Here is a 26,098-nt window from a genome sequence, read left to right as displayed (position 1 = left end):
GATATTACTGCTATGCTTTTCAGGCATATTGTGCTTGTTTAATGTAGTTACTTTGGTTTTATTTTTTCTTAAAAATGTAATAGTTAAATTCCAGTCGAAACATAAAATAACTTAGAATATAAGTGTAATTACTGTTTTAAAATGCCATTAATACTGCTCTAAACTTACATTTGGCATATACTGGACTGTATTTAACATTTTTTCTATGGCATTAGGGTAGGTCGAAGTTCTTTTTAGCAATGCAGTCAAGTAATAGTGGGGAACTTATATTCCCTTTTACTATATGAATCATCGATTGGAAGCATATTCTGCAGAATGTATGGATCCACAGCATTAGTTGCTGGTTTTTTAAAATAAAATTGTTGCTTTATTTCATATTTCTTTCCTACATGTTGGCTATTTCCTGTTTGAAGCATGAATAATGTCCATTGGGCCTGTGAAGAATCCCTGTTCTTTAGGCAGCATATTTAAAATAGCTGCACCAGCCCTATTTGTAATTTTTTTATTATTCGAATAACTGTGAATTTTAAGGATATTCTAAACTCATGTGGATGTCTTTCTGTCACGACATTTTGCAAGCAGAGGGAACTCTAACAAGAAATGACCCTGTCACATTGTAATTCCATAAGCCAGCAGTAAACTAGTCAAGTAATTATATGCTGAACAGAGATAAATAATTCTGCTAAAATTCAGAAAAATATTTTTGTGCTTAGTTAAACTTGCAGTGGGTGTACTTAGTGTGCTTAGAGTAACGAGGACAAACTGTATAATAAAAATGCTACCTTATGGAAATAGGAGTTTTATGAACTATTTTCTCACTTGATATTTCTCTGTGGGTTAGCTGTACCATTATGCTAGGAAAAAGACTTAGCAACACTTTATTCAGTATGTCTTTCTAGATGTGTCAGAAAATGTCACTTATTTCTATAGAAATCATGGATAAGACAGAACGGCTACACGAGCTAAAAGAGATTGTGAAGAAATTCCACCCAGTGAACTATGATGTCTTCAGATACATAATAACACATCTAAACAGGTTTAGTATTTTTCAATTTTGTTTAAGTTGTAACAGTTGCAAAAAAGATTGTTTTTTTAACAATGAATTATCTACTAGAATTGAAAATGTGGAAAAAGAAATTGGGAGTTACATTTGATTATTAAAGCCTTATAGGTTTGTTTCTCACATATTTTGACATATATTTATCTGGCATCATTGGTACTATAAAGTTAAAAGAATGCTGTACATAATAAAAGCTTGAAAGAATAACTTCACCTAACAATAACTATGTACCTAATTATAACTATTACAGACCCTCTCCCCCAGGAGGTAATAGCTATTAAAATTATAAACTAATCTAGGTTTTAAGGAATTTGAATCATTTGGCCTAAACACCCTCTTTTCCTCTCCCCCTTTCCCCCTCCTGCCAAAACAGGGCTAGCTTAAATCAAAATCTAAAATATAGAGCCCAAACCCTGTGCTGAATAGATAAATGTAGAACAAAGCTGTAAGTAACAGTAAATTGGTTACACTTGCTTCTTAAATTTTGCTTCTTCCACAAAATTTAATGTTTTTATATTTAAATGTTCTTTCCATATTTACTTAAAAATAGTACTAATAGATGTATATCACATCATAATCTGTGCCTTGACGTGTAGAATATTGTCATAAAAAAGAGAGAAAAAGAGCAGCTTACTCGTGCTTCTTATTCAACTAAAATGAAGTTATTCTCTGAAATCCACAGAATGAGATAAAACTATATTATTGTTGAGGTTATAAGGGATGTTTGGAGATTGTTTTGTTCAACCCCATTGCTTTGACAGAGTCAATTGCAACAGATTGGCCAGGATGGTTTCCAGTTAGGTTTTCAGTATCTCCAAGAAGTTAGACTCCAGTCTCTCAGAACAGCATGTTTCAGTCATCCTCACAATAAAAAGTGTTTTCTTATGCTAAGATAATTTCCTGTGGATGTTTGTGTCTGTTGCCTTTTGTCCTGTCACTGAGCACCACTCAGAAGAGTCTCAATTCATCTTCTTTATAACCAATGATAACACTGTCCCTGGCTAAACAATCTTAACATTCTCATCTTTTCCTCATCTGAGGGATCTTTGATCTCTTGATAATCTTCTTCCTAATGTCCCTTCATTGGGCTCACTCCAGTGTGTTTAAATGTCTGTTGTGCTGGAGAGTCCAGAACTGGATCCCAGACTCCAGGTGTGGCCTTTGCAGTGCTGAGAAGAGGGGAAAGATCAGCTCCCTAGAGCTGCTGGCAGCACTCCTAATGCAGCCTAGGGTGCTGCTGGCTGCCCTTGCCACAGGGTCACCTGGCTGCCCCTGCTCAGTTTGTTGTCCATCAGGACTTTCTTCTCTCTCTGTGCAATGTTACTTTTCAGCCTGGCAATTTTGTGTATAAACACATAAATAAGCTTTTTCATGACATTTAATTGTTCTGGACTACCGTTTGTGTGTTTGTGTTTTTGTAGGTATTTGTAAAGATCCAACTGAGCTTGTAGTGCAGGGATAGAAATAAGAACCTTTAACTTTCCTACTTTGTCAACAGGGAGAATGTAACTACTCTCTATTTGCACTTTTCACAGAATGTAAGATTTTGGAATTTAGGTGCCTACTTTTACACTTCTCTCCTTCACATGTTCAGCTTGCTTAACCTTTATAAAGTTGTCCATTTTCCTTGTCAGGGAAATGGGATCAAATTTTCCATTGTACTCTTCTCCAATAAAAATTCATCCCTAAAATAGATAAAACCATATCAATGAACAAATCCCCATATTACAAAACTTCAAGATGTGCTTGCAAGTATCTAAAGTAAAACTAAATGTCTCAGACTTGACACAATTATTACTTACCTAAAAACTTAATTCTTAATCAACCTGATAGAAATTTTTGTAGAAGAATGGCAGTCTTGGAACTGTCAGAAGTCTTCATCTGGTCACCTATTGGCATGGCACACACAGCTGAATGTACAATGTCAAGTACCTGGATTGCTGCAAGTACAGAACTAAACATAATTTTATAAATTCCTGAGTAATTCTAATATCTACAAACAAATGAAACATATTAATCATGGAATTTACTGGAGAGCATAAGTGATGTACATGGAAATTTCTGGTCTGGTCCTCTCTCTATTAATGATGTGTGATTTACATTGCAGGTTGCTAGTAACAAAATGATCTTTTCTTAAAGAAAGCTGTCATTTTTTGTCTTATTTGCAGTGTCAGGTAGTTGCATTGCATTCAGCAAGAAATCTGCTGGGATGTAAGCAATTGCATATATAGAAAGAGGTGGATACAGCTGTGTACAGAATCTTAAAAGCAACTTGTAGCTAAATTCTTGATAGTCGGTATTTATTTTTAAGAGACTAATTTGTGGTAAAATACTGCTGGTATATAATTAAAATGGAAATGTTGTTTGCCAAATGAATTGTTCATTTGATGAGGTAAAGCAGTCTTCTACATGATGAAAGAGCTCTCATCACAAGCTAATGTTTTAGATGCTTTGTTTTTGCATCCTACATAATTACAGTAAAATATGTGCTATTGTTGTATAGTTAGTAATGATTGGTGATTTATATTATTTTGATTTGTCCACAAGCACAAGACCTGGTTGTTGAAACAAAAAATACAAGTATTATCCACATAGTGTGAGACCAGTATGAGAATTTGATAAATGGCAACAGTGAGATGAATTTTTCTGTAGTGTTATAAACACCTTTCTGAGCATTTCAGGTAAATGTGGTTAATTAACTGTAAGCAGAAGTGAGCTTTTAAAACAAGATAGTGTTGTATTGACATTGGGCTTTTTGATGCTGGTTGTGTTTTATACACGTTCTTTGGTAACAAGACCCTTCATACATAAGGACCTAGATGACATAACATGCTTCTGAAGTCTGAGAAAATACCAGTGTGCAGCTTTTAAAGTCTGATCAGAGAGGGTTTACAGTCTGAAGTTCCTGAGACTTGGCAGTGGAGGAAGTGGGCAGGATCAAGAGAGGCACATCATTTTTAATTGTGAGTGAACATAGAAGGTAAATGAGCACTAGCTGAGTGCTTGGAAGAAGATTCTAAAGTAGTTAAGAGAAAATTTGGTAGGAGACCAACATATGGGTTTGGTAGGGTTTTGTTTACTCTTAGAAAGTACAAAGGTAAAGTTGAAGCACAGGAGGGGATGCAGTTGATTGTTCATTTTGTTTAATCTGGTTGTGAACCATTTCTGGGGAAAAGGTGCAATGCCTTTCTTTTTTTTTTTCTCACATCTAGTCCTACATTCCCATTACTTCCTTTATTTAGTCAGATGATTGTGAGGGTACAGCATGTTAATAATAATACTAAGCAAAATGAAGCTTACGTTGTTTCTTTGATCTGTAACTAAATTTAAAATATAAGTTTTTTAGCAAAGAGATTATGAATTTTACTGCCACTCAGAAATAGTATCCAAATGTCCTTTGGACCAAACTTACTCAAAGCAGATTGAGAGGCAGTATTTGTATACCTTCTCACTATTTTTTATACTTTATCTTTACCATTATGCATGCATTGTAAATGAGTGGAAATATTTTCTTACAGTGTTACTTCTAGTGTTTACTATGACTTTCACAGCTCTTCAGTCTATGGACTACAGCCAGCTGTCAGAAATTCTTGTGGGCTGCTCTTGTTAATCATCAAAATTCTAACTGACACATTTCTGAAGTTTTATTTTCTGCCTGTTTCTACATGACAATTGTAGCTCCGCTACCTTCATGATATCTACTGTAACATAGGAAATGCATGTTCCCAGCTGAATGCATATCTTAGGTGTTTGCCAGATGTACTAACACACGATTTTTCATGTATCTCTCAGTAATTACTTCTAGATAAAATTGTGATGTCAGTTTAGAATGCAGAATATGTAAGAAAACAAAATACCCTGGCCCATCCTAGCCTATTGCTGTGGAAAGGATTTTGTTTTTCTGAGTAGGTATTTACTTGTAGATGATAAATTTGATAACAGGATGGTTTGTTATCCTTTGAAGATTTTTGGTTTTTGTTTGGTAATAGTATTGCAATAATGAATTTAGATATTAAGTGAATTACCTGTTTCAGTTTGTTTATTATTGTCAGTTCAAAATACTACTGGAATGTTGAATTCCTTTCTTGATTAAAAGCTTAATCAGATTTATATTTGTTAACTATCCAAATCTGGAAATGACATGGTTCCTATATTTTCCTCTGCATAATCACATTAAATATTCAAGAATATTTCTACTTGACTGCATACTGGTTTTAATTCACTCTGTGTGTATCATTCTCATTTCAGGGTTAGTCAGCAATATAAGACCAACTATATGACTGCTGATAACTTATCGATTTGTTTCTGGCCTACTTTGATGAGACCTGATTTTGAAAACAGAGAGTTTCTTTCCACCACCAAAATCCACCAATCAGTTATAGAGACCTTCATTCAACAATGTCAGTTTTTCTTTTACAACGGGGAGATTGTAGAAGCACCCAACCCAGTGGCTTGTCAGCCACCACCTTCCAACCCAGTGCAGATGGTGGAACCCATGGTACCCCTGCAGCTGCCGCCCCCGCTGCAGCCTCAGCTGATCCAGTCGCAGTTACCAGCAGACCCTCTGGGCATTATATAGAGATGATGATTGCAGGCAGCCTGGCGCTGGACAGTAGAGACAAGCTATAGACATGCATGTTTCAGGATACAGTAATGTACTTCATATTTATGAGAAATAATTCCCATCCAGCTGATTGGACATCTTTTTTGTTATATCCCGTACTGTGTTCCTCATTTGTACACGCTGCAGATAAAAACTATGTGATAAGCATGACTGGAGAGGTTTAATTTTTAAAAGCAAAAATAGCTATAAAGTACAAAGCTGCTGCTGCATGATACCTTATTGCAATCACTATATCATTCCTGTGACGGTTTGTCACAATATATTGTGAATAAAAATTTTTCTATAGAAATTAAATGATTTAAAAAAATTACATTTATGAAACATTCAGTGCTTACAGCCTGCTTTATGGCTGGTTTTTGTTATTTAACATGCTATTTTTGGCAATTTTCTTCACATTCAAGCATTCTGTGTAAACAACTAAAGCCCAGCTATAGTTTATTTTGTAATCTCCTGGCTACTTATGTGACTTTATGCTTAGGGTGGTTTATGGAAGAATGCAAAATGCACTGTTGAGAATTTTACGATCCCTCACCATCCATCTTTACATATAAGTAAACCTGTGGACAGTTTAAGGGTGGGTGAACTTGCTTATTATTTCTTACAGCACAATACCAAGGACATGCTTGTTGTAAAAGTGAGTTTCAAATATTGTACAAAAATTTTGATGTTGCCTACTTATTTCTTTATGTTCCATTACTGAACTAAACATTTTGTAAAACTGTTAATTCTGTAAACAGCTGCATGTTTAAAAGATCATTGATGGTCTTGTAAACTTAATCTAATATATTTTAGATATTTTAATTTTTCCCACTTGGGAATACATGTAGTGTTTAGAAAATAGTTCATGACATTTTCATATAAGGTTATATAACTTTTCATACATAAACATGACTTTTGTTGTAGTAAAATTCTCTAAACCAAACAATGTTTTAATCTAGGACTTCAGTTAATCTATTCTTTAAATCTATTTTTATGTGACCCTCTAAAGATATACAAAAATGCATTGCTAATACATGGCAATAAATACTTTGGGTACTGACAATTAACCTCTTTGGAGTGTGTATATATAAAATCATATAAAATTGTATTCATATTTTTTTCCTGTGGTATGTTGTACTAAAATTTCAAATGACTTTTTTTTTTCACCGTATTTTTAAATTATCTTTTTTTCATTTATTTTACTTTTATATGGGTACAAATTTTGCTGTAAAAGAATGCTGCTTAATTTAAACAAATCTTTTTGGTTAAATATTTTGATAGTGGTAAATTAGAAGGTTACAAATTGTAGCAAAGGGGAGACCATAGATAAACACTACCTGTGAGACTTTTCATAGCAGCTTTTTTCTTTCATGCTCAAAATGTACCTTTTTAGGTCTGCAAAGAAGAAAGTTTTGGCTCATTCAGCTGCTAGAATGTTTTGTGTAGTTTAAAAAAAAAGCTTTATGATGGTCACTGTTGTAATCTTCACTTATAACAAGATTTAAGATCGTCTTGTATGTATTATAGTAAATAGATGATTTTGAGAATTAAGGCTTTTATTAAGAGATTGATTTGCTCCATTTTCCCAAAATAAAAATTGCCTTTCCCACTTATGTCCTAGGTATTGTACTTCTACTGACTTGGATTATCATTCTAGATTACTAAGATACCATAAACCTGGCTGCTCTTTGAAGTACATGTATATTATAAATTATCTTGATATCGTGTTATATTCTTGCAAGTAATTATCTTTTTTAAGAAAACAAACAAAAAAGAAAAGTCAACTCTATTCCTACTGCAAAGCACACAGGAACTAATAGTACAATAAAGTCTGTCCTGTAAATTGTAGTATTCCTAACTTGTTCTACTTTACCTGTTGTCTATCTAGCTTTTATTTATAGTTTTCAGTCTAATCTTGGCATGTTTAGCAAAGAAAATGAAACTTCAAGAGTTTTATAAACTATTTCTAGGTTGCTAAAGAATTTATTTTTCTACTGTATATGGCATAGACAAAGCATCACCTGTACAGAAAACAAGTCTATTTCTAATAGAAATAAGCTTAAGAATAAATGCCAGTCATATCCATATTTAAAGATTCCATCTATAAAGTATCTCCAATCTTTGTAATGTGAATTACATTTTAAACTTTCTACAAATTCCAAGTTTTTTGCCATAATATTTAACTAATCTTTGGATACTAATTTTTAGAATAATTTACATTCCATTTCATTATGAACTTTCATGTTGAACTTTCGATCAGCAGTATTTGCAGTTCCATTTCTTTATGTATGATGTGGTGGCTAAATGGCTAAATCACCATTATTTTTAAGAATCTTAACACTTCCATTCAGCCAAACATGAAAGGGTTATTATATTTACTGGATAAACATAGAGAAATAAGAAAGCATGGCATGTGGTGCCTGCTTGTCACATGGAAGAGTCCCTGCATACTGTTTGCATTATGGAACTGTTGTATGCAGGAATGTGGACGTGTGTATGTGTAATATATACACTTGGAGTTTTTTTATCTGTTTGTGTGTTTATGCAGACATGCATGCACATACACCCACATAGTAAAGTTTTTAAAATATGCTAGGAAATTAAACTGTGGTTATTAAAGATTTTTAATAGAGCTTTATTATTATTTTTATTAGTGCTATAAAATGAGGAAGCATGTTATTATATCCAAGTTCCTCATACTTTGGCTCATGTAGACCCTTCTAGTTTTAATGAAAATCCAAATAATAATAACTATATTTTTTAATGTGAGCATTTTTACCATAATATCTATCTTGATAAAGATACAAATGTATATTACTTTGATTGAGCCATCTCAGTGACACTTTATGGAGTAGTTTCTTTTTTTTTATGTTATAGAATGGTATAGACATACTGCAGTGCATTGTCCTTCACTGTTTTAGCAATTCTAAAATTCCAGACCTGAGTTACAAAAGTGCCATTTTAAGTAATGCTTTAACAGGTTGTATCAAAATCCTTACCTTTCATGATCTTGTGGAATTTGAACTCATATAGTGTAAATAGATCGCAGATGTCAACTTAAATGAAAAGAAACTTTGTTGTTGTTATATGTTTTCTCCTTTATTTGAATCCTGGTTGCTAGGAATTTATAGGTATGTTTATTTTTAGTTACTGGAGTTTAGCTTCTCATATTTATGATAAACATAGAAAAACTATCAATTGGAGATTAAAAAAACAGGCCATAGTTTATGTGCTTCTTTCATTTTTTTTTCAGTAATTGTGATGCTGTTTGTTAACTGCAAAAATTGCACACATTTAAAAAAATTTCAAGTAAAAATTTTGTTCTTTGTTTATAATGTAATCTTTTATTGCTACATCAGGAGAATACTGCAGTGAATTAAGTATCAGTGAAGCTTATTCTGTATAAAAGATGCAACGAATAAAATACTAAGATGCTTACTGTGTATAATGTTCAGTTTAGTTGCCTACTAAATTTTTAAAGGCAAAAGCACCCTATCTTTCACAGACACAGAAATGAAATTTAGCACAAAATCTTGCTAAAGTAAGAGTACAGTGTGTGTTTAAGTTTTTCTTGGGTGGGAGGCTGTCTCTCATGGGTCTCTTAAATCTGTTTTTCCTGTGGAATTTTTAAACCTGAAGTAAAAACTGTGGGCTTTTAAGGTCAGCTTTAAGTCATCAGAGTTGTACATTATTGGTCATAAATCTGCTAACGAGATGGGATGAACACAGTTTTGATAGTAGTATTGCTCTTAGTTCTCGTGTTCACAGTGTCTGTGCTTACTTAATTTTTTTCAGAACATCTTGAGTCATATGGCTGGTGCAGAAATAACCTTCCTTACGGTCTTCAAATCTGAACATGGTTCAGGTTTTATTACACACACACATACACACACACATATATAGTAACGCATTCAGATAGGAGCACTCTAATCTCAAATGGGATTCATCTTACATGTAATTTCCTCAGTGTGCAAATCTCAGTTATTTAGATTACTTTATCAAAAAACAGCTCTACTGGATCTGACTGAAATATAATGCACTGTTCTGACTCCAGTTTCTGATGAGTAGCTGTCCCAGAGAACCAAAGTGTAACATCAGTGGTCACTTGTGTCAGATTCAGTCCTTCAGCTAATTCATGGTTTCCATGGAATCAGAAAAGGATGAAGTTAATCTGTAATCATTAGTGAACTGAGCACTTCCTGTCTTTCCTTACTGATAATCCTTTCCTAAGTGTGTAGCCAGTGCATCTCATGGCTGTTTCCCATATGTTTCTTATCTTCCTTATAGAATACAATAATACAGTGCATGTGTGTTTAGAGCTGACATTTTGTTGCTGAACTGAGTGTCATTGATGCCCAGCAGACAACATAGTGCTTTTATGTTGCAGAATAGAGTTTAGTATATTTGATCAGTAATAATTTGACCATTACTGGTTTTTTGTTTGGTGTGATTTAGAAAATAGAAAATGAAATTGTTTCAGTGAGTGCCTGCAGTATAGCAGCTGTGGGTTTTTTCTGTTTTACAGCGTGATAACAAAAGACTATTGTTGCTTCTACTTGAGTTTGAGAAAGGGTGGAAAGGAGATGCTGTAGTGAATCTAGCTAACAGCTGCATGTCAATGCTTCAGGGTTAGATGCAATGACTTGCCAAGTACCTCTGGCTGCTTATGTGACTGACCAATTTCTGCAGTGTAGCTTTAGCTTATATTTTCCCCAAAATTATGGTATCACAATCTATCTGTTCTTGCAGATCTTTCTGCTTCACAACTCAAGAAGTGAAGGGAGGGCACAGTGGCTGTCCTCATCAATTCCTGGAGTTCTCAGCTTTTCCACTGGTGAGAATTGCCAGGGGCTCCTAAATTACTTTTGCAGTGTTTTACTAAAGTAGTAAACATGGAGTAATAAGTTTTGAATTAACTGACATTGAATGCAATCAGTTAATGAAGCATGCAGAAAAGCCCAGGTTGCACTATCAAAGTGCAGGTGTTATGGTTTCCCCTTGAAAGCTCCACCCTCAGTGCATGACAGTGTGACCTGAGACTGCAGTAACAGCCTTTGGTCACATGGATCCCATGCAAGTTGGGAATGAAGAAGAGATCAAGAAATCTCAAAAAAAACCAAAACCAACAAAACAACTTGGAACAGCTGTCTCTGAAAATATTTAGATGAAATTACTAAACATAGAGTGTAGTAAATAAAATGAATATGGGGAATTAAATGTCTGTGGTTGATTGTTGAAATATGTATGTATATATGCATACTTTTTAACTTAGTAAAGAAGAGGATGTTGATGCAGGAGTTTTAACAGTAAAGGCGGTCAGCCTGCTACGGGTAAATATTGGTTACAGCTCAGATGCAGAGTTTCGAAAAATTAATGTCAACAGTTTTATCTGATTTTGGTATTGTATTGGTGAATTGTCTAGCTCTAACATGAGTTAATTTTGTTATCCTATTATCTTGTTGTCACACAAATAAGCCTGATTTCATGTCTTTTATGTCACTGTTATGAGTTGGAAAGTTTATTTTCACAGATAACTGCTTTCTTTACTCTTCTTTTTGACTTAGACCCAAAACTTAAAATTCATAACATGATCATACTACTTGTCTCCTAGAAAACAGACCAGATCCCACCTAAGGTTTGTAAAATCTGACAATACTCTTTTTGTCTCTTTTTGTCTCTTTTTGTCTGTACTTTTATGTCTGCACTGCAGTTTCAGGGATGCACTTGTTCATGTCTGGAGATTTCTGATTGCTAGCAGGTAGATTTCAGGGTGATCCCTTTCCTGCTTTTTATAAAAGAGTGCTGGAAAGACCAGCAAGGAAAACATTTTAAAATGGTAAAGGATAAACATGAGCTGTCAGTACATCAATGAGGTGAAGATGCTCATCTCAACTGTGCTTCCTTTCTGTGCTAGAAGTTTGTGTGTAAGGTGCTTTTAAGCCTTTCACTGATTGTGTAAAAGCGAGGAGATGATGCAAAACTCTTTCCTATATACCCTTGTCTCTAACCTGTAGGGTGAGTGTTAGGCTTGCAGAGTTTGGGGCACAAAGTTCTCTATGTCCAGTGTGGAGTTTTGACCCCACAGAGTCATGGATTCGTATGTGGCCTTCAACTGAACTTGGCACAGCAAAGCAGTGGGGACATGCAAGCCTTAAATTGTTCATCAGCAACCCTGCTCCTGAAGCATGCTGCCCTGAGAGTTTTGTCAGTTTTTACTTTAAAATAGTTTTGAGTGGTATTACCACCACGATTTGCAGGTCAAAGTGTTCTTTAGAGGATACAATGATTCTCTGACCTGAAATACTTTTGAGGAAGTAGAAATCAAGCTCTATTCTCCTTGGGATTGTGCACAGTACTATCAAGTATTATTTTGTTTTCTTTCTTCTTTTCAAAGAAAGCAGTTTCTAAGAAAAATCAGAGGACTGAACTGTTATCTGTCAGAGGTGTGTTTTTGTAGCATGATAGTGACACCATGAGGTAAATGCCCAGGTCATTCAATGAAGGCATTGAAGATGTGAATCCTGCTTCAATCATTTGGAAGACTGACTGTGGCAGAGTGAGTTGTAGAACAAATTCTCAGTCATGGCTATAGTTCCTCTTTGAAGGAAACTTAATGCTTTGTGTTTTTTTGTTTTATTTTCTGTTATTCAGGTGGGGGATAAGCTGGTGTGCATGTAATGTGATTGTCAAAGCTGAGCTCTGGCCCTTTTGGGAAATAAGCAAAAAATTTGACATCAAACACACTAAAAGTCAATGCAGACATGTACATCCTGCCATAGATGTATATCTGTATACAGAGTATTGGGAGGAACTGGATACTTCTGTTTTTCTCCAAGAGCATGTGCTTTACGTGAAGGGAAGGATCTCTTACCTCCCTTTGGATTTTGACTGCTGCCCCATATCCATTATTTTACTTAAGACATTTGCTGTAATAAATGTGGTTTTTAGGTACTCATCTGTAAATGTATTGAGTCTATTGCCTGAAATGCAGTCCTTTCCCACCCTTCCCTAAAGAAAGGACCCGCAGTCCTTTCTTTATTTTCTTTCTCTCCCATACACCTCCTGCTTGTCCCCAAAACAGTAGAGCTGTTCAGCTAGAGTTCTGTCAATATGAAGAAAGGATTCTCCTGCAGGCTGCAGGGCTTTATCATTTGGGAGTACTTGGCTTTAGATCTTGGCTCTCTTCCTTTGCACTATAACAATTTGTTTGCTAACTTCTGGACTTGCTACAAACCTTGTTCTTTTCTTCTCCCTAAAGTTGGTGGGCATGAGTGTGCTAAAGTGAATGTCTACAGGCAGTTATTTGTTTTTGTGCATTAATTTACGGGACACGTGCCCGAAGCCTTAGGATGGCAAAATTTCTTCTGAAATGTAGAGAAAAGAGTAGCTTAAAACTTCTTAGTCTTCTTCCTTCTGATGTACTCCTTAAGGAAACCTATAGTTATTCTTGCAGTGAATAGTAATAAGAAGTACGTTCCTGAACTCATCTGAATTATAAATATCTCTATATTCTGAATTGTCTAGCCAAAAAAAAATGTAAGCAATTGCCTTCTTGCAGACATATTGCATATCCAGCTGACGTAAAGATAGAAAGTGTGCTAAATATGAGCAAATGGGACGTGCAAATAGCTTAGCTCATCAGAAGGAAACCAAGATAGAGTGGGGATTTTAAGAGCTGAGTTTTAAAGTGACCGGAAGGAAATGTTTATGGTGGGTGTTCTTTCCGTTCTAGGTTTTCAGTGGCTTCTGTCTGTGTTTATACATGAGGACATGTCCTGACACATTCCATTCCCAGCACTGCAGTGCTCTTAGGAAACATCTAGCTGTGTGCTTGATGAGGAGATGCTGAAGGCAGTTTGCATCAGCCTTTTCCCTTTCAATGTAAAACCCAAGAGCTTTAAAAGGTTTCATGTAGGATAAGGGAGTTTCCCATCTTGACAAAATTCTCAGGAATTTTGTTGGCAAAAACCACAAAATTCCAACAGTTTCTGTGGAGTTTTTTTCTTGACTGGTTGTCCTTTTTTTAGAAAAGAAAAAAAATTGAATTGAAAACAAATTTTTCCTATTTTTTTTAATGAGAGGTGTTGGAATTTACTACTAAAAGAAAGGATTAGAATTAGCTAAGTAACCTGGAAATACCAGTGAAGTATTCAAATTAAAGGTAATCATCTCTGATTAGTTTTTCTAGTGACCTCATAATTTTCTTTCTAGCAACTAGATTCTTTTTAAGGCTTCAAGTGTGTTTTGTTTGCAGGGATAATAATGCCAGTTTAAAACTATAGTTGCATGTAGTAGTTTCTGTATTGAAGTAGCTGCATACAGGACCCCTGGATTATTCATTATTCTGATGGTAAGTGAAAGAAATCCAGATTTCTTCCTGAGACTCTAAAAATGAGACAGCTGACATTCTTTATTGTTGAAGAACAACTAGGGTGACCTTTTTTTGCCTGGATTGGCGGAAGTTTGCTTTCAACTGCAGCTGGCAATAGTGCAACTGCAGTATCTGGAGCACCCATGTACAAAGGAAAGAGAACCATTCTGTGAATGTAACTTTCAGTGAGAGAAGTTTAGGTAGAGCAGATGAAAGCATGTCTTTATTTTTTCCTTACTGGAAATTTGACTGCAAGAATGACTGTCGTAGTCTGTTTTATACTTAGGACATAATCTGGCTGAATATAAATGCCAGATGTATATTCTCAAACCTGTCTCTCAAAAATATTTAGCAGACCTGTGTTCCTGCATTCATTATATTTTTATTTCTCACTGTACCCAGTTCCTTTTTTTAAAAGTGATGATGCCTACACATGCCCAAAATCATACTAACACAATGGCAGTATTAGTTCAGATTAAAAGGTTTAGTGAGTGTTGTCAGAAAACAGTCTTTGGTTAATCTGGTAAAGGTAGAGGAAGTCATGTGCTATTCTTAAAATGCTGGTCTCACCTTAAAGGGGAAGTAGAAGCTAAGTGAGGATGGCAATGTTGCACTTCTGCTTTGGTGTGGGTTCAGTTGGTGAGGAGGGAATGAAAGTTTTTGTTTACTTGCGAAGTCCTTGGCAGACGGCTCCGATGTGATCAGGGGAATTCTCACATATGTGCATGGGGGGTTATGAAAAGGGCTCCCTGACACTGCTGTTTGCTCATTAATCTAGAAACTCTGTGTCCCCAAATGTCTCAGATTCAGCTATGTATAGCACAACATGTTGAGTTTTCCAGCTTGTCTTGGAAACTCAAATTTGCTGTAAGTGCATGCATTTTTAGTCTGTTTCCTGAATAGCATCCATGCTTTATCCATATACTTAGTATTTAAGAAGCAGAGGAGAAAATGAAGGTGAGTGAATTTCAGAAAAATCTGGGAGTTTCTGTTTAGGGAATTTGCCCCTGTTCTCTGTCTATGGAAGAGATCCAGCTGCATTGTTCCTACAGGCGCTCTCAGGGTGCTGAGTATTTTGTTTCTAGGCAGGGCACAGTCTCAAAGATTGGCATTGGGTCCTTGAAACCTTTGGTAAATGGCTGTGTACTGTTCTCTTTAAATATTGCAGAGGGAAAATTCTGTTCCTCTGGTTTTGAAAATAAAATTTAGAAAACTATCCTCTTGTTTCATATCAGCAATGTGAGTCTTTGCCCTTTTCCTCAAGAGGCTTAAAGGAACACACTTCCATTCCTCAACTGCAAACTTTCCCTCATCCTTCTGATTTTAATTTATGTAGGAGATAACGAATTGTCTAAATGGAAGAAAGAAGTTCACATATGTGCATGACATCTTCATGTGCACATACTGAGGAAATAATTGAACTTCCCTTTTGACTAAAAAATAGTTGTTATAAAGATGTGTGTAAAAATGCATAGGCACGAGAATGGTGGTCTTCTCAAATCTAGCGATCTGATCTCACCCTTTAGTTTATTGGAAGAACTGCAAATGGTATTTTTAGCAAGCTTACTGCTAAAAATTCCCTGGCCCTCCCTACTTCCCCAAATGAAACAAGTAGCAAAGAGCAAAAAGTGACCTTGCCTGACTCGCATCGCCCACTATTGCACTCTCTGTTGCCTTGCCCATTTATTACAGCCAGATGTTCTCTTTTGTATTATGCTTAAATTACAAGTTTCTGGAACAAGGAACTTTTCAGGCTGTGGGGTATTTTGCACCTTCTTGGGACCACACCTGTACAGTAAAAAAAAGTGTACAATAGCTGGGATTATGCTGAGATTTGTAAATCATATTGGCAAAATTTAATTGGATACAATACCAATAGGATGGTAATAGCTTTGTGTATATTTTTAGAAAGAATAAGGATACAATAGGAACTGCATTTAGAATTGAGAGGCATTAGAATGATTTTATCTTCACTCACTTTTTTTTTCCCCCTGGCTTACTTTTTTTCTGTTTTCCCAGCTAGGTGGTAGACCTCCATGGCCATTTGGTTGTTTCTGCTAACAAAATTCTGGAATTTGTGGAGACTGCACAGATTGTTTAAGAAATGTGTCGTTGGAGCAGCGGGGTGGAGTTATATAACATTTAATAATAATATTTTAAAAGGCCATAAAATAGGGACCCAAATATGGAAATGGATAAGAACTAGAGTTAAGGAAAAGGTTTTTAAAGGGGGAAGAACTTAGTTGTTAATAAAGGGGAAGATGCAAAAATAAGCGGTATGGGGGAATGGTTGCACGCGTTAATGTAACAGTTCTACCTCTATGCTATGCAAATGGATTTTTTAAACTATTTCTATGTATTTAAGTTGTCTTGTTTAATCAATACATCATGCTCATTAATCACTATTAATCAGTATTAATACAATACACTCATTAGGTTTTTTAATTTACACTAATATCGAAATGAAACAATTGACACACCAGAGATTTTATAAAATAAGTGTTGTCATTGAATATACAAATGTAGGTTGTAATCATTCTTATGGTTTGGAAATTCATCCATGTTTTTCTTCCAAACCTGTGAAATAGATTTCACGGTTTTCTCTGTGTCTTATTTTAGTGATTCAGTAGCCTTATGGGAAGAAAGATTCTGCAGGTAGCCAAGCTAAATCTTCTTTACTGCAAGATATATGGAATTCTTGTAGTTCTATTGCAAGTGGACGTGGTGGATATTTATTCCTGTCACCTTTATGGTGATCTTTAGATGCCAGAAGACTTTTATGGCCCATTTTTCTCGCACTGCTTTTCATGACTCCTTTAACTTTGCCCAAGTAACACAATCTCTTAAGCTTTTTTTGTAGTTTTGTTTAAAAATATATTTTTTTGCCTTTCTTTTAAGTGGTTGAAACTGGGTGCAGCCCTGACCACTCTATGAGTACAAATGATACCTGTTTAATACCTCCTGTGTCTTGTAAATAACAAGTAAGGCTGATTAACCCCATGGCTAATGTACTATGTGCCCTGATTGTATTACCAGTGTGTGATATTAAAATAGTACCATTCATTCTGTGGGAGTGGCTTGTTCCCCTATTGCATAGCTTAGTGGGTGCTTCTGTCCACTGGAGAAGCTCAGTTGGTGTGAACCCCTGTATTACAGGCCCCTCCTCACTCAGTAGGCACGTGAGTGACAGGGAGATGTGGGATGAGGCATTCTGCCTTTCGAAGAGGTGGAGAGGCAGGAGGCTTTCTTATTAATTGCTCCTGAAACACTAGCTATTAAATCATGCTACAACTCTGTGATCTAATTCTGTCATTAAGAAGGATGATAGAGAAAACACAGAAGACACAGGGTGAGAGCAAAGGCAGCCTTTAAAAATGGTTACTGAATTGAGTGATGAGAACAGATGTGCCTCTTAAGGCGTGTATACTTAATGCAAATGGCATTATCATGGATGCCTTGCTTAGAAATGTAAAAATTGCTTTGTTCAGTGAGGATTCAAGAATTAATGTTTGTTCTTTATTGGGTGCTTCTAACATTCAGGAGAGAAATATAGTAGGGTGACGTAAGTTAGATGTCTTCGCAGCCGAATGACTTCAATATATCCAAAATGTTTAAATTCCTCCCATTTATCAGAGTACCTAATCAACATTTTATAACTCCTGGTTCTAAAATTGAAAAAGTTTCTTGCAGTGTTCTTAGCTTTGTCTGCAAAGATACATGCAATGTTTTACAAACAATGCAAATATAGTTGGCACTGAATCCTGTAATAAATATCTCATTTAGTACATGCTAATTTAAGACTCAATATTATGTTTCCATAAGGTTTATTGACTATTAAGTTTATGGCTCCCTTCATCAGTTCCAGGGCTAGACAAAAGCAACAGTCCCCCGAACCCCCAAATCCACAAACTTTAATTTGTGGAATAAATACCACTGTCTGAAGGTTCGTGATCTGGCCTTTTAAACACACATCCCTCTCATTCTTCTCACTTTCTTTACATTCATAGGAAAGTAAATCCCTAGCACTGCAGTGTGAATCCTCATTGCAATAGAGGCCATTAATCAAGTTTTGATGGTTTTGGAATGTGATATCAATATCACTCCCTTCAGTGTTGATAGTGCATTCCAAAGTCTTGAAGCAGCAGTTTGTTAAATGACAAGACAAACAACTTACTGTACACCTGTAAAAGGTAGCAACATGAAAGGATTGATTTAAGAAAAATATCCTATTAGGAAATGTATTTCTCTAATGTTCTTCATGATATATTTATATTCAGCTATGCACACCAGATCTGAACAATATACAGTACATTTACTGTGTATTTTTCTGCAATAATTTGTGGTTTGAATGTGAAGGCTTTATTATCAAAAGTGTGGGATAACCATAGGACCAATTGATTGCAAAGCCACTCAGAAAGCACTAGTACATTGTGATGGTTTAAAAGCCATCTGAAAAATTCAACCTCACTAAAGCTGCTCCATTTCTCCCTGTACCCCTTCCGCTAATGAAGGAGCAGGAATAACAATTTACTAAAATCACAAAAACCACAGCACTACCAAGAGCAAAAAGCATCTCAAAGAGAGAGGGCACTTTATCCACAGAAGGGTATTCACCACAGGGAACAAAAGGAAGGCCCCCCAAATATAGTGCTGGGCCTCCAGACAAAAGACAGTATGGTGAGGAGAGCCCAAGGAACCAGGGCCTGACAATCCCCCCTGGAATCCTGACCATCTGTGCTGTGCTGCATGCTGGTGTCTCTGGACTGCCATGCCCAAATTATGTCACACAACTGGAACATCTTTAATGTGTGTCTGGGAACTGAGAGGCTTTACTGGGTACTGCTCATGTTATGGAAGATCATGTGTCTTTGAGTTTGGAGTGGAAGGAGAAGATCCCCAGTGAACTCAAGTGTATTTTCCATTGTGCTGTTTTGAATAGGCACAAAAATACCTTATTTTAACAGGGACGTGTGAATTCTTTTGGCTAGCAAAGGCTTTGCTGTGAATGTGGTTTAGATAAGCTTCCATCATCATTTCAGTGGTCAGGGGGATCTGAAGGCTTACTAGCTCAATTTAGTATTACTCATTTAGCCCACAAGTGATTGTTTTATTCTGAGCAGCAGCCCACTGCTGGGGCCTGAGCAGTGAAATTTTATGGTTGGTGTGCTCCCTGTGAAGGCAGGATATGGTGCAGTGTGGCCAGGGGTCTCCAGCCATGGACCTGGTGCTGTGAATGGACCACGAGTAAGCTGCCTTCAGCTGAAATTCAGAGCTCAGTAAATGAGTTTCTTTTAACAATGAAGCAGGCAAAAGAAAGCATAGAACTAGGCAGATCAAAAGCAAATTCCAAAATGTGTCTGTTCTCCATGAAATACCATAATGTTTTCAGGAACACAATAGGATTTGTGAAATATTTCACTACACAAGCGTTCAGTAATAAAGTGTTAAGTTTTAATTTATTTAAAAATGAATACCTAATTGTTTGATCAATGCAAGCTGCTTCTTTAAAATTAATAAAAAACTACTTACTTTCCTATTTGATTTAAATATTGTGGCCAGTTTTCAGGTTTCTTCTCTCAATCATACACAACTCAATTCGCACAACTTGATGTTCGTCATTGAAAGTGTTCACTGTTTCAGGTCTTCTCAGGCTGAATTAAATGTAGGACTGATGCTCATGTTTTCAGTCTGAATGTCTTCCTCCTTTCTCTCCTAAGAGATTCTGCTCAGCAATGCTGATCAGCAACTTGGACAGCAAATCAAGCAGAACTCTTGCAGACCTTATGCACACAGAAGCTGTTGAGCAACATCACAGGAATTCCTGCTTTCTCTGCCACTTGGCGTCACTCTGTTGAGATGATGGTTTGTATTGGCTGCAGTCTCCAGCCCCACAATGTGTGCCAGGGGACAGGACATGTTTGAATCAATGGCCCAGCAGAGAGCTGTGCATTAAGGCCAGGAGGCACACAGCCCCGAGTTCTTGTGTTGTGTTGTGCAGAAAGGAGGACAGGATGCTTTCCCTCAGAGGTTTTATATCATGGCTCAGATCTCCAGGTTAACATCTGGGAGCTGGCACGCTGCCAGCCCCGTGAGCAAAGTGCCCTGGGAGAAGTGACCCCTGCAGAGTTCCAACACCTCTGCTCCTTTCTTTGCTTTGTCCCAGTTTGCCTGTGATCACATGCCTACACTGAACGTTTGCTCATATTTTATCACTGTGTTTTGGTTTCTTTTCTCACAGATGGATTTGCTTGCATTTTTCCTGGCTAAAAATCTTTTTTCTGCCAATATTGAAACCTTCCTTAATCTCTTCACTCAGTTCATGAGAACTTTACTGTTACTTAGAATTCGACCAATATGCACAGATAAATAAGTATTTTCATGTTTCTCAATTAATTACTCCTCCTTGTCATTTAAAAAACGTTTTTGTTTGAGCCTGTTCATGGTCTGAAAATAAGCACGTGTAGTGGTTAGGATGTAAAACAGAGCTCATGGCATTTATATGTGGTTTTGTGTTGGCTGTTACTTTGAGATATCCTTATTGTGCATGTAGTTTTCCAAGTCTGTTCTCTTAAGAAAGCAGCTTTTCTCTTTCTCTACCACTGTGAGATACTCACTACTGACACTTTAAATAATTATCTTTGTGAAAACAAATGTCATCTTGCTGTTGCTACTGTTACTTTATTTTGTCAGGAAAGTAACTGAGGCAAAGCACTCAAATTTCTCTGTTAAGTAATGACCTTACTCTAAAAACTAACTCTCCTTGTTTGACAGAATGCATAAGAATAATAATCCTTACTGTGAGTTAGTTAAAAAAAAAGAAAAAAAAAGGGTTTTATTTCTGTATTTCATGCAGTAGGTTTGACCTCTAACCTAAAAAAAGAAAGGTCTATAAGACCTCCATTCACATTCACCACTGAACCTTAGAGCTCAGCAAACAGGAAAAATAAAGACTTAATGCATCAGGCCTGCATGACAGACAGACCCTCTCTATGCATTACATCTCTTTTAACCAGATGTGAATTGTATTATAGCCAGAATAAAGGTTGTATGTGCTAGAGGCTAAGCTCTTGAATCAGGAAGCCATTTTTTATTATTCTTCAGGCTCTTATACTGTAGAAACCTGCTGCAATTCAAGTGTCAGTAGACAAGCTGATGCTGACAAAAGTAAATATTGCAAAAATCCTGTTTATAGAGAGAATCATAAACTGATATGTCTAAGCACATTATTTCCATTTAGAAGGCTTCCAGTGCTGCATCAATGCATTTCACTATAGTAACTGAGATTAATATTATTGGCTTTCGTTTTGTTGGTGCAGACATTGTTACTGTGACTTCATGTCTACACATACACATTTAGTACATGTTGAAAAGGTTTTAATATTTTGACTTCCAATAAGTAAAAATAACATTTCTACTCCTTTTTTTTGTTTCTGTTCATGCTTTACTGAATGTTATATACATAAATGTTATTTGTGGTAAATATTCAAACTCAGTTTTTAAAAAGCAATTAAAGCAGCCTGCATAGGAAAAAAAATTCAAAATGTGTCAAGTGCAGAATGGATCTAGATGCAACTTTTCTGTGTCTCAAATGACAGGATGAAACTAAAGAACCACCACTTGGTCTCCTGGTTTTGTTTTATGAGCAATGGCTGTTGGAGACACTGAATTTCAGGAGCAGGCTCAAGACCACAGTTCACACACCTCAGTTTGGTCCATTTGTTGCTTCCAGGACTGGTTTTTTGTGTAGTCACACAGTTTGGTGTAATTGGGAGTGGGGCTGGGGCCAGGCTCATCCCCAATAGGTACAGCTGTGTGGGCCAGGTGAGCAGCATTGACAGCAATGAGCCATGGAGTGCCCAGGGGCACTGACCAACCACCAAAGGGAACAGAGGGCACACAGGTGCAATGCATCAACATCAGGGGCATAAAAGGCTGGGCTGAAGAACAAGAAGGGCAGATGCTTGCAGCCTTTTGAGGTGATCTGGTGTTACTATGTCTGGGTGGACACCTGAAGCCTTCTGAAGTGGTAAGGTGTTACCGTGTATGGGTTGAAGCTTTATGAAATTGTATGATAATACTCTGTGTAGTCTCTGTGGTTGTCTCAACAGCAACACATGCTGCAACTTTTTTGTACATCCACTTTTTACTTCTCATGCCTTTCATCACATCATAAGAACAGTCTAAGTCCCAGTTAAAAGCTACATGTTGTACTAGACTCTAAGTGCTGAAAGCTAGATGCTGTGAAAGCCAGCTGTGCATCCAGCCAGATTAATGAAGGGTATTCTGTGGCCTCTGAAAATAAGCAGGGAAGGTGTGTGCTGGAACAACTTCCACTCTAACTTCTCCAGGATTTCTGCCCTATTCTGTCCATGTCCAAGTTGGTTATGATTCAGGGACTACATTTTATGTTAAAATGTAACATTTTACAGAGAACTCTCTCTCATTTCTGTGTGCTTTAAAGCTGTACTGCAATACAGCCCTCTGGGAGTTTTTCCCAAACAGTTTGAAAATCCATGCAATGGAGTTAGCAAGATGTAACCTTGTCATGTGTCCCAAGGTAATATGTTCTGGATGGTTGATCAAATCCTTCAGTTAAAACAAGGATTGGAGTGACTGACTTCTTTGGTGTCCTTGGAGCACATTTGGAAAACTGGTGCTCAAAAGACTTATGAGGTTGTTAAAAGATGTTCCTCTGGGGGAGGACAACATGCTTTGATGCACACTCTTGTCTAACAGGCCAAATCAGGTCCATTTACAGCATCAAAAGTGGACTGCAGAGTCCACTTTTGACTGTTCAGTTGTCATCTGGTGAAAGTGGTTTGTCTTTGCATACATTTCAGTATGATGCTGTGGTATGCATCTGTTATTTTTTCACAAGTCACTTTTACTGCTTTTGTCTTGCTTTTGTGATGTGAAACAAGCATGAAGTGGGAGATAAAGGCAGTGGCTGAGACAGCAATGCTTGTTTAGCTGCCTTCCTGACTACATCCCGATAGAGTTGTCTCTAATTCTCATTTATATTTGCTACACTGGAGTTACATTTATTCATGCAACTCTAGTGTACTTTTTTCCTTTGTTCACCTTTACTTGGTTTTTTTTTTCAGGTAGTTACTCTGCTTTATTGTTCTTGTGTGCACAACTCCACTGCAGTTATATTTATGAAAGATTTTAGCCAAACAAACTAGCTTGGCCTGTGTTCCACAGAGACTCATTAAAGTCTTTGTTATTCTTACTATTCATGTTAATGCTTTGAATTTTAATTACTTACACATGCAGATAAATAGTACATGTTCTTTATACTTGTAAAGCAGGTTCTATGAATGCTGTAAAATCACTTCTGTTTCATCTAATACTTGTTTTATAAGGTTTCAAAAGGAGTCAATTCTGAGGAGTTTGCTGGGTTAAAACCCACACTGACATCCCTGGTGACTTTTATCCATGCTAGATTTAACTTTTTATATTGTTTTGTACATAACTTTTTTTTATGTTAAAAAACATAAGCTTTTGCCATATGTGCATACCAGGCCCATGTTTCGTGTCCCCACACTTTCAGAAAGTGAATGTCACTTGTGATCCTTTTTTGAATTTTAACCACACAGGAACACACCTGAAGAGCGTGGACAGAGCAGACAGAACACCTACTGAGGTGGTACAAATAATAACAATTGAGACCTAGGTAAGATCTTACTGCAGGATCAGCAAGATGATTTCAATGGAGTTCACAGAGTGGTGTGGATGTACCACAGTGGGAGAACACTGCTCTCCCCAAGGAGCCTTGGGAAACATCAGCATTAGCAGTGCCTAGTTCAGAGGCCAATGTGCTCTTTGGAACTTTCTGGAAGGCAGCTCCTTCCACAGATAACAGGGCTGTGGACTGCCATGGTAATTGGTGTAGTGCAGTTAATTCCAGTTCGGTAATGATGCTTACATCTGTCTGACTTCCTAAACCCACAGCAGTGCAGGATGAGCTGCAGTATTTTTATGTGGGAAAAGATGGTTTCTTGACACCTAAGATTGTGATATTAAGAAATAATTGTATGGTTCTTAGCACTAACAATTTGGCTGTTAAGTAATTGATTCTGTATGTAGAAGAAACCATGAAACCTGTAGTTCTTGAGAGCTGCTGTTTCAAATGTCTCTATAGCTGTGGGTTAGGAAGGAGCTGTAACAGACTTAAAAGATAAAATCCCATATTAGGAATGTAAATAAGAGTAATTTTTAATTTTCTCTTTTGGTTTTCCTCTCAGAACATTTTTACCTCTGACAAAGATTTTGAAGTGTTTAATGATGCTTGTACTTTGTGCTTTAACTTTGATAGGCAAAACTGTGTATCTTCTCCTCTCCCTCAGCACAGGCTTATTTCAAATTGTAGCTGGTAAGATGTTCAAATACAAAAATACAGATCACAGATTTTCCTTGGGCTGCTGTAGCAAACCAAGTTTTCCTTAAAGTAATGAAATTTATTTCAACTTCCAAATGAATTTGTGTGCACATTTAATTCTCTAGAATATTTACAAGAAAAAGAACACCTTCACTCCCTAATGATATAAAAAACAAACAAACCATTTTTGTGTGTTCTTGCAACCATCACAAAAACTAAGCTCTTAAAATTTTTTGTAGTGTTGAAATGAAAATTTTAACCTAATTTTTGTTTGCAAGAAAAAAAATCAGAGCAAACAATGCTTAGTTTTCACTGAAGGGTAGTATCCCTTTTCCTTAGGTTTACAGTGGACTGGCTGTGCTCAGATGAACAGTTAGTAAATCATAATTCATGTAACAAGGCTAACAGGAGTTCAAGCCTTTGTTGTGTTAAAACCTCTAGAGACAGGAAGGCAGCTTATATACTTTAATATTCTCTGGCTTGATGCCCTGATTTAAAACACTCCTACAGCACCTTGTACACTAACTTTGGATTGGTTGTGTTCAAAGTAATGGTATGCAAGTTGTGGTAGTTAACAAAGATTTAGAATATATGTAGTGTTTTCCATCCCAAGATCCCAGAGCAGTTCAACACATAATTTCCTTGTAACCTTTCTGAAAATGCAGCTTAGATTTTAAATCTATATCAAGACAGATTATAACTGTTACTAGGGTGGGTTACTGATATTTTTAAATCTTTCTTAATTCTCTATTACACATTTGGTTTATCTGCTTTGGAGATGGAATGTGAGCACCAAGCAGAATTACAGCCAAGGTGAATTTGGCTGGGTACTGGCAGCCACTGTATGTGCTATTTAAATTATTTATATACTCCTTTGGGAGACTTTCTTTACTTCTGTCAATCATAAAAGAAAACCAACCCAAACAATGGTTATTGTGGTTCTATCTTTTGGGGAAAAGGTACACAGAAATCATTGCATAATTCTTTCTTTTGGTATCTCTGATTTCCTAGAAATGTTGGTGATCAGTAAGATGAGAATTATTTTTTCAGCTATTGCATAAGAATTAATTTTTCATCTATTAGATGGTGAGGTTCAATATCCTCAGGGTTATTTATGAGGATATCTGCATAAACACTGTGTACAAAAGAAAGGCAAAAATACAATTAGTGATTCAGACTGACAAAGGTAAGTAATAGGGCATACCTAATTTCATCGCTGCAGATCTTGGCTAGTTAGGCCAAATTTTTCAGTTTAACTACTGGGAGCTGCGTTCCAAGTATGATATCCCTGTCTTCAGAATTGGTCAGAGAATGAAGTTTATCAAAATGCTCCCTGTTTTTTTTGGCTACAGTATCCTGTATTTGCTGGTGGCCGGGCTCACACTCTGCCCTGTGTCCTTGCTGCTGACAGCCCTGCTGGCCCATGGCTGAGCAGTGAGCAGGCTGGGTGTTGTGTGTCTGCTCTCAGCTCCTTGGATTGTCCTTTTGGCCCAGGCCAATGGTGCTGCTGACCTGCTGTGCTGCTTCTCCCTTCCTGGGCTGCAGAGCCACCTCTCAAGCAGGCAGCAGGACTGTCCCCAGCACCTGCAGCCCTGGCTCTGCGTGCCCCTGGCTTCAGCCCGCACCCTTTGCAGGGCACTTCCTGGAATGCAGGCCCCGGTAAGCCATAACCACCTCTCTCAA

General features: G+C 36.7%; 1 protein-coding gene across 1 annotated transcript in view; it reads left to right on the top strand.

Annotated features, from left to right (window-relative positions):
* Positions 1–9,111, top strand: part of ARHGAP5 (Rho GTPase activating protein 5) — a 47,143-nt gene extending 38,032 nt beyond the window's left edge. Inside the window, exons 7-8 of the mRNA XM_071426927.1 lie at positions 931–1,036; positions 5,309–9,111. Of these exons, the coding sequence (XP_071283028.1) occupies positions 931–1,036; positions 5,309–5,639 (437 nt within the window). The 3' untranslated portion in view covers positions 5,640–9,111. The remainder of the gene's footprint in view (positions 1–930; positions 1,037–5,308) is intronic.
* The last annotated feature ends 16,987 nt before the right edge of the window (positions 9,112–26,098 follow it).

The sequence above is a fragment of the Agelaius tricolor genome, unplaced genomic scaffold (genome assembly GCF_023055355.1).
Source record: "Agelaius tricolor isolate 1412-34295 unplaced genomic scaffold, bAgeTri1.0.p SCAF_5, whole genome shotgun sequence".
Classification (NCBI taxonomy): domain Eukaryota; kingdom Metazoa; phylum Chordata; class Aves; order Passeriformes; family Icteridae; genus Agelaius; species Agelaius tricolor.
The sequence above is the reverse complement of the archived record's forward strand: the minus strand, read 5'-3'. Positions and strand labels throughout refer to the sequence as shown.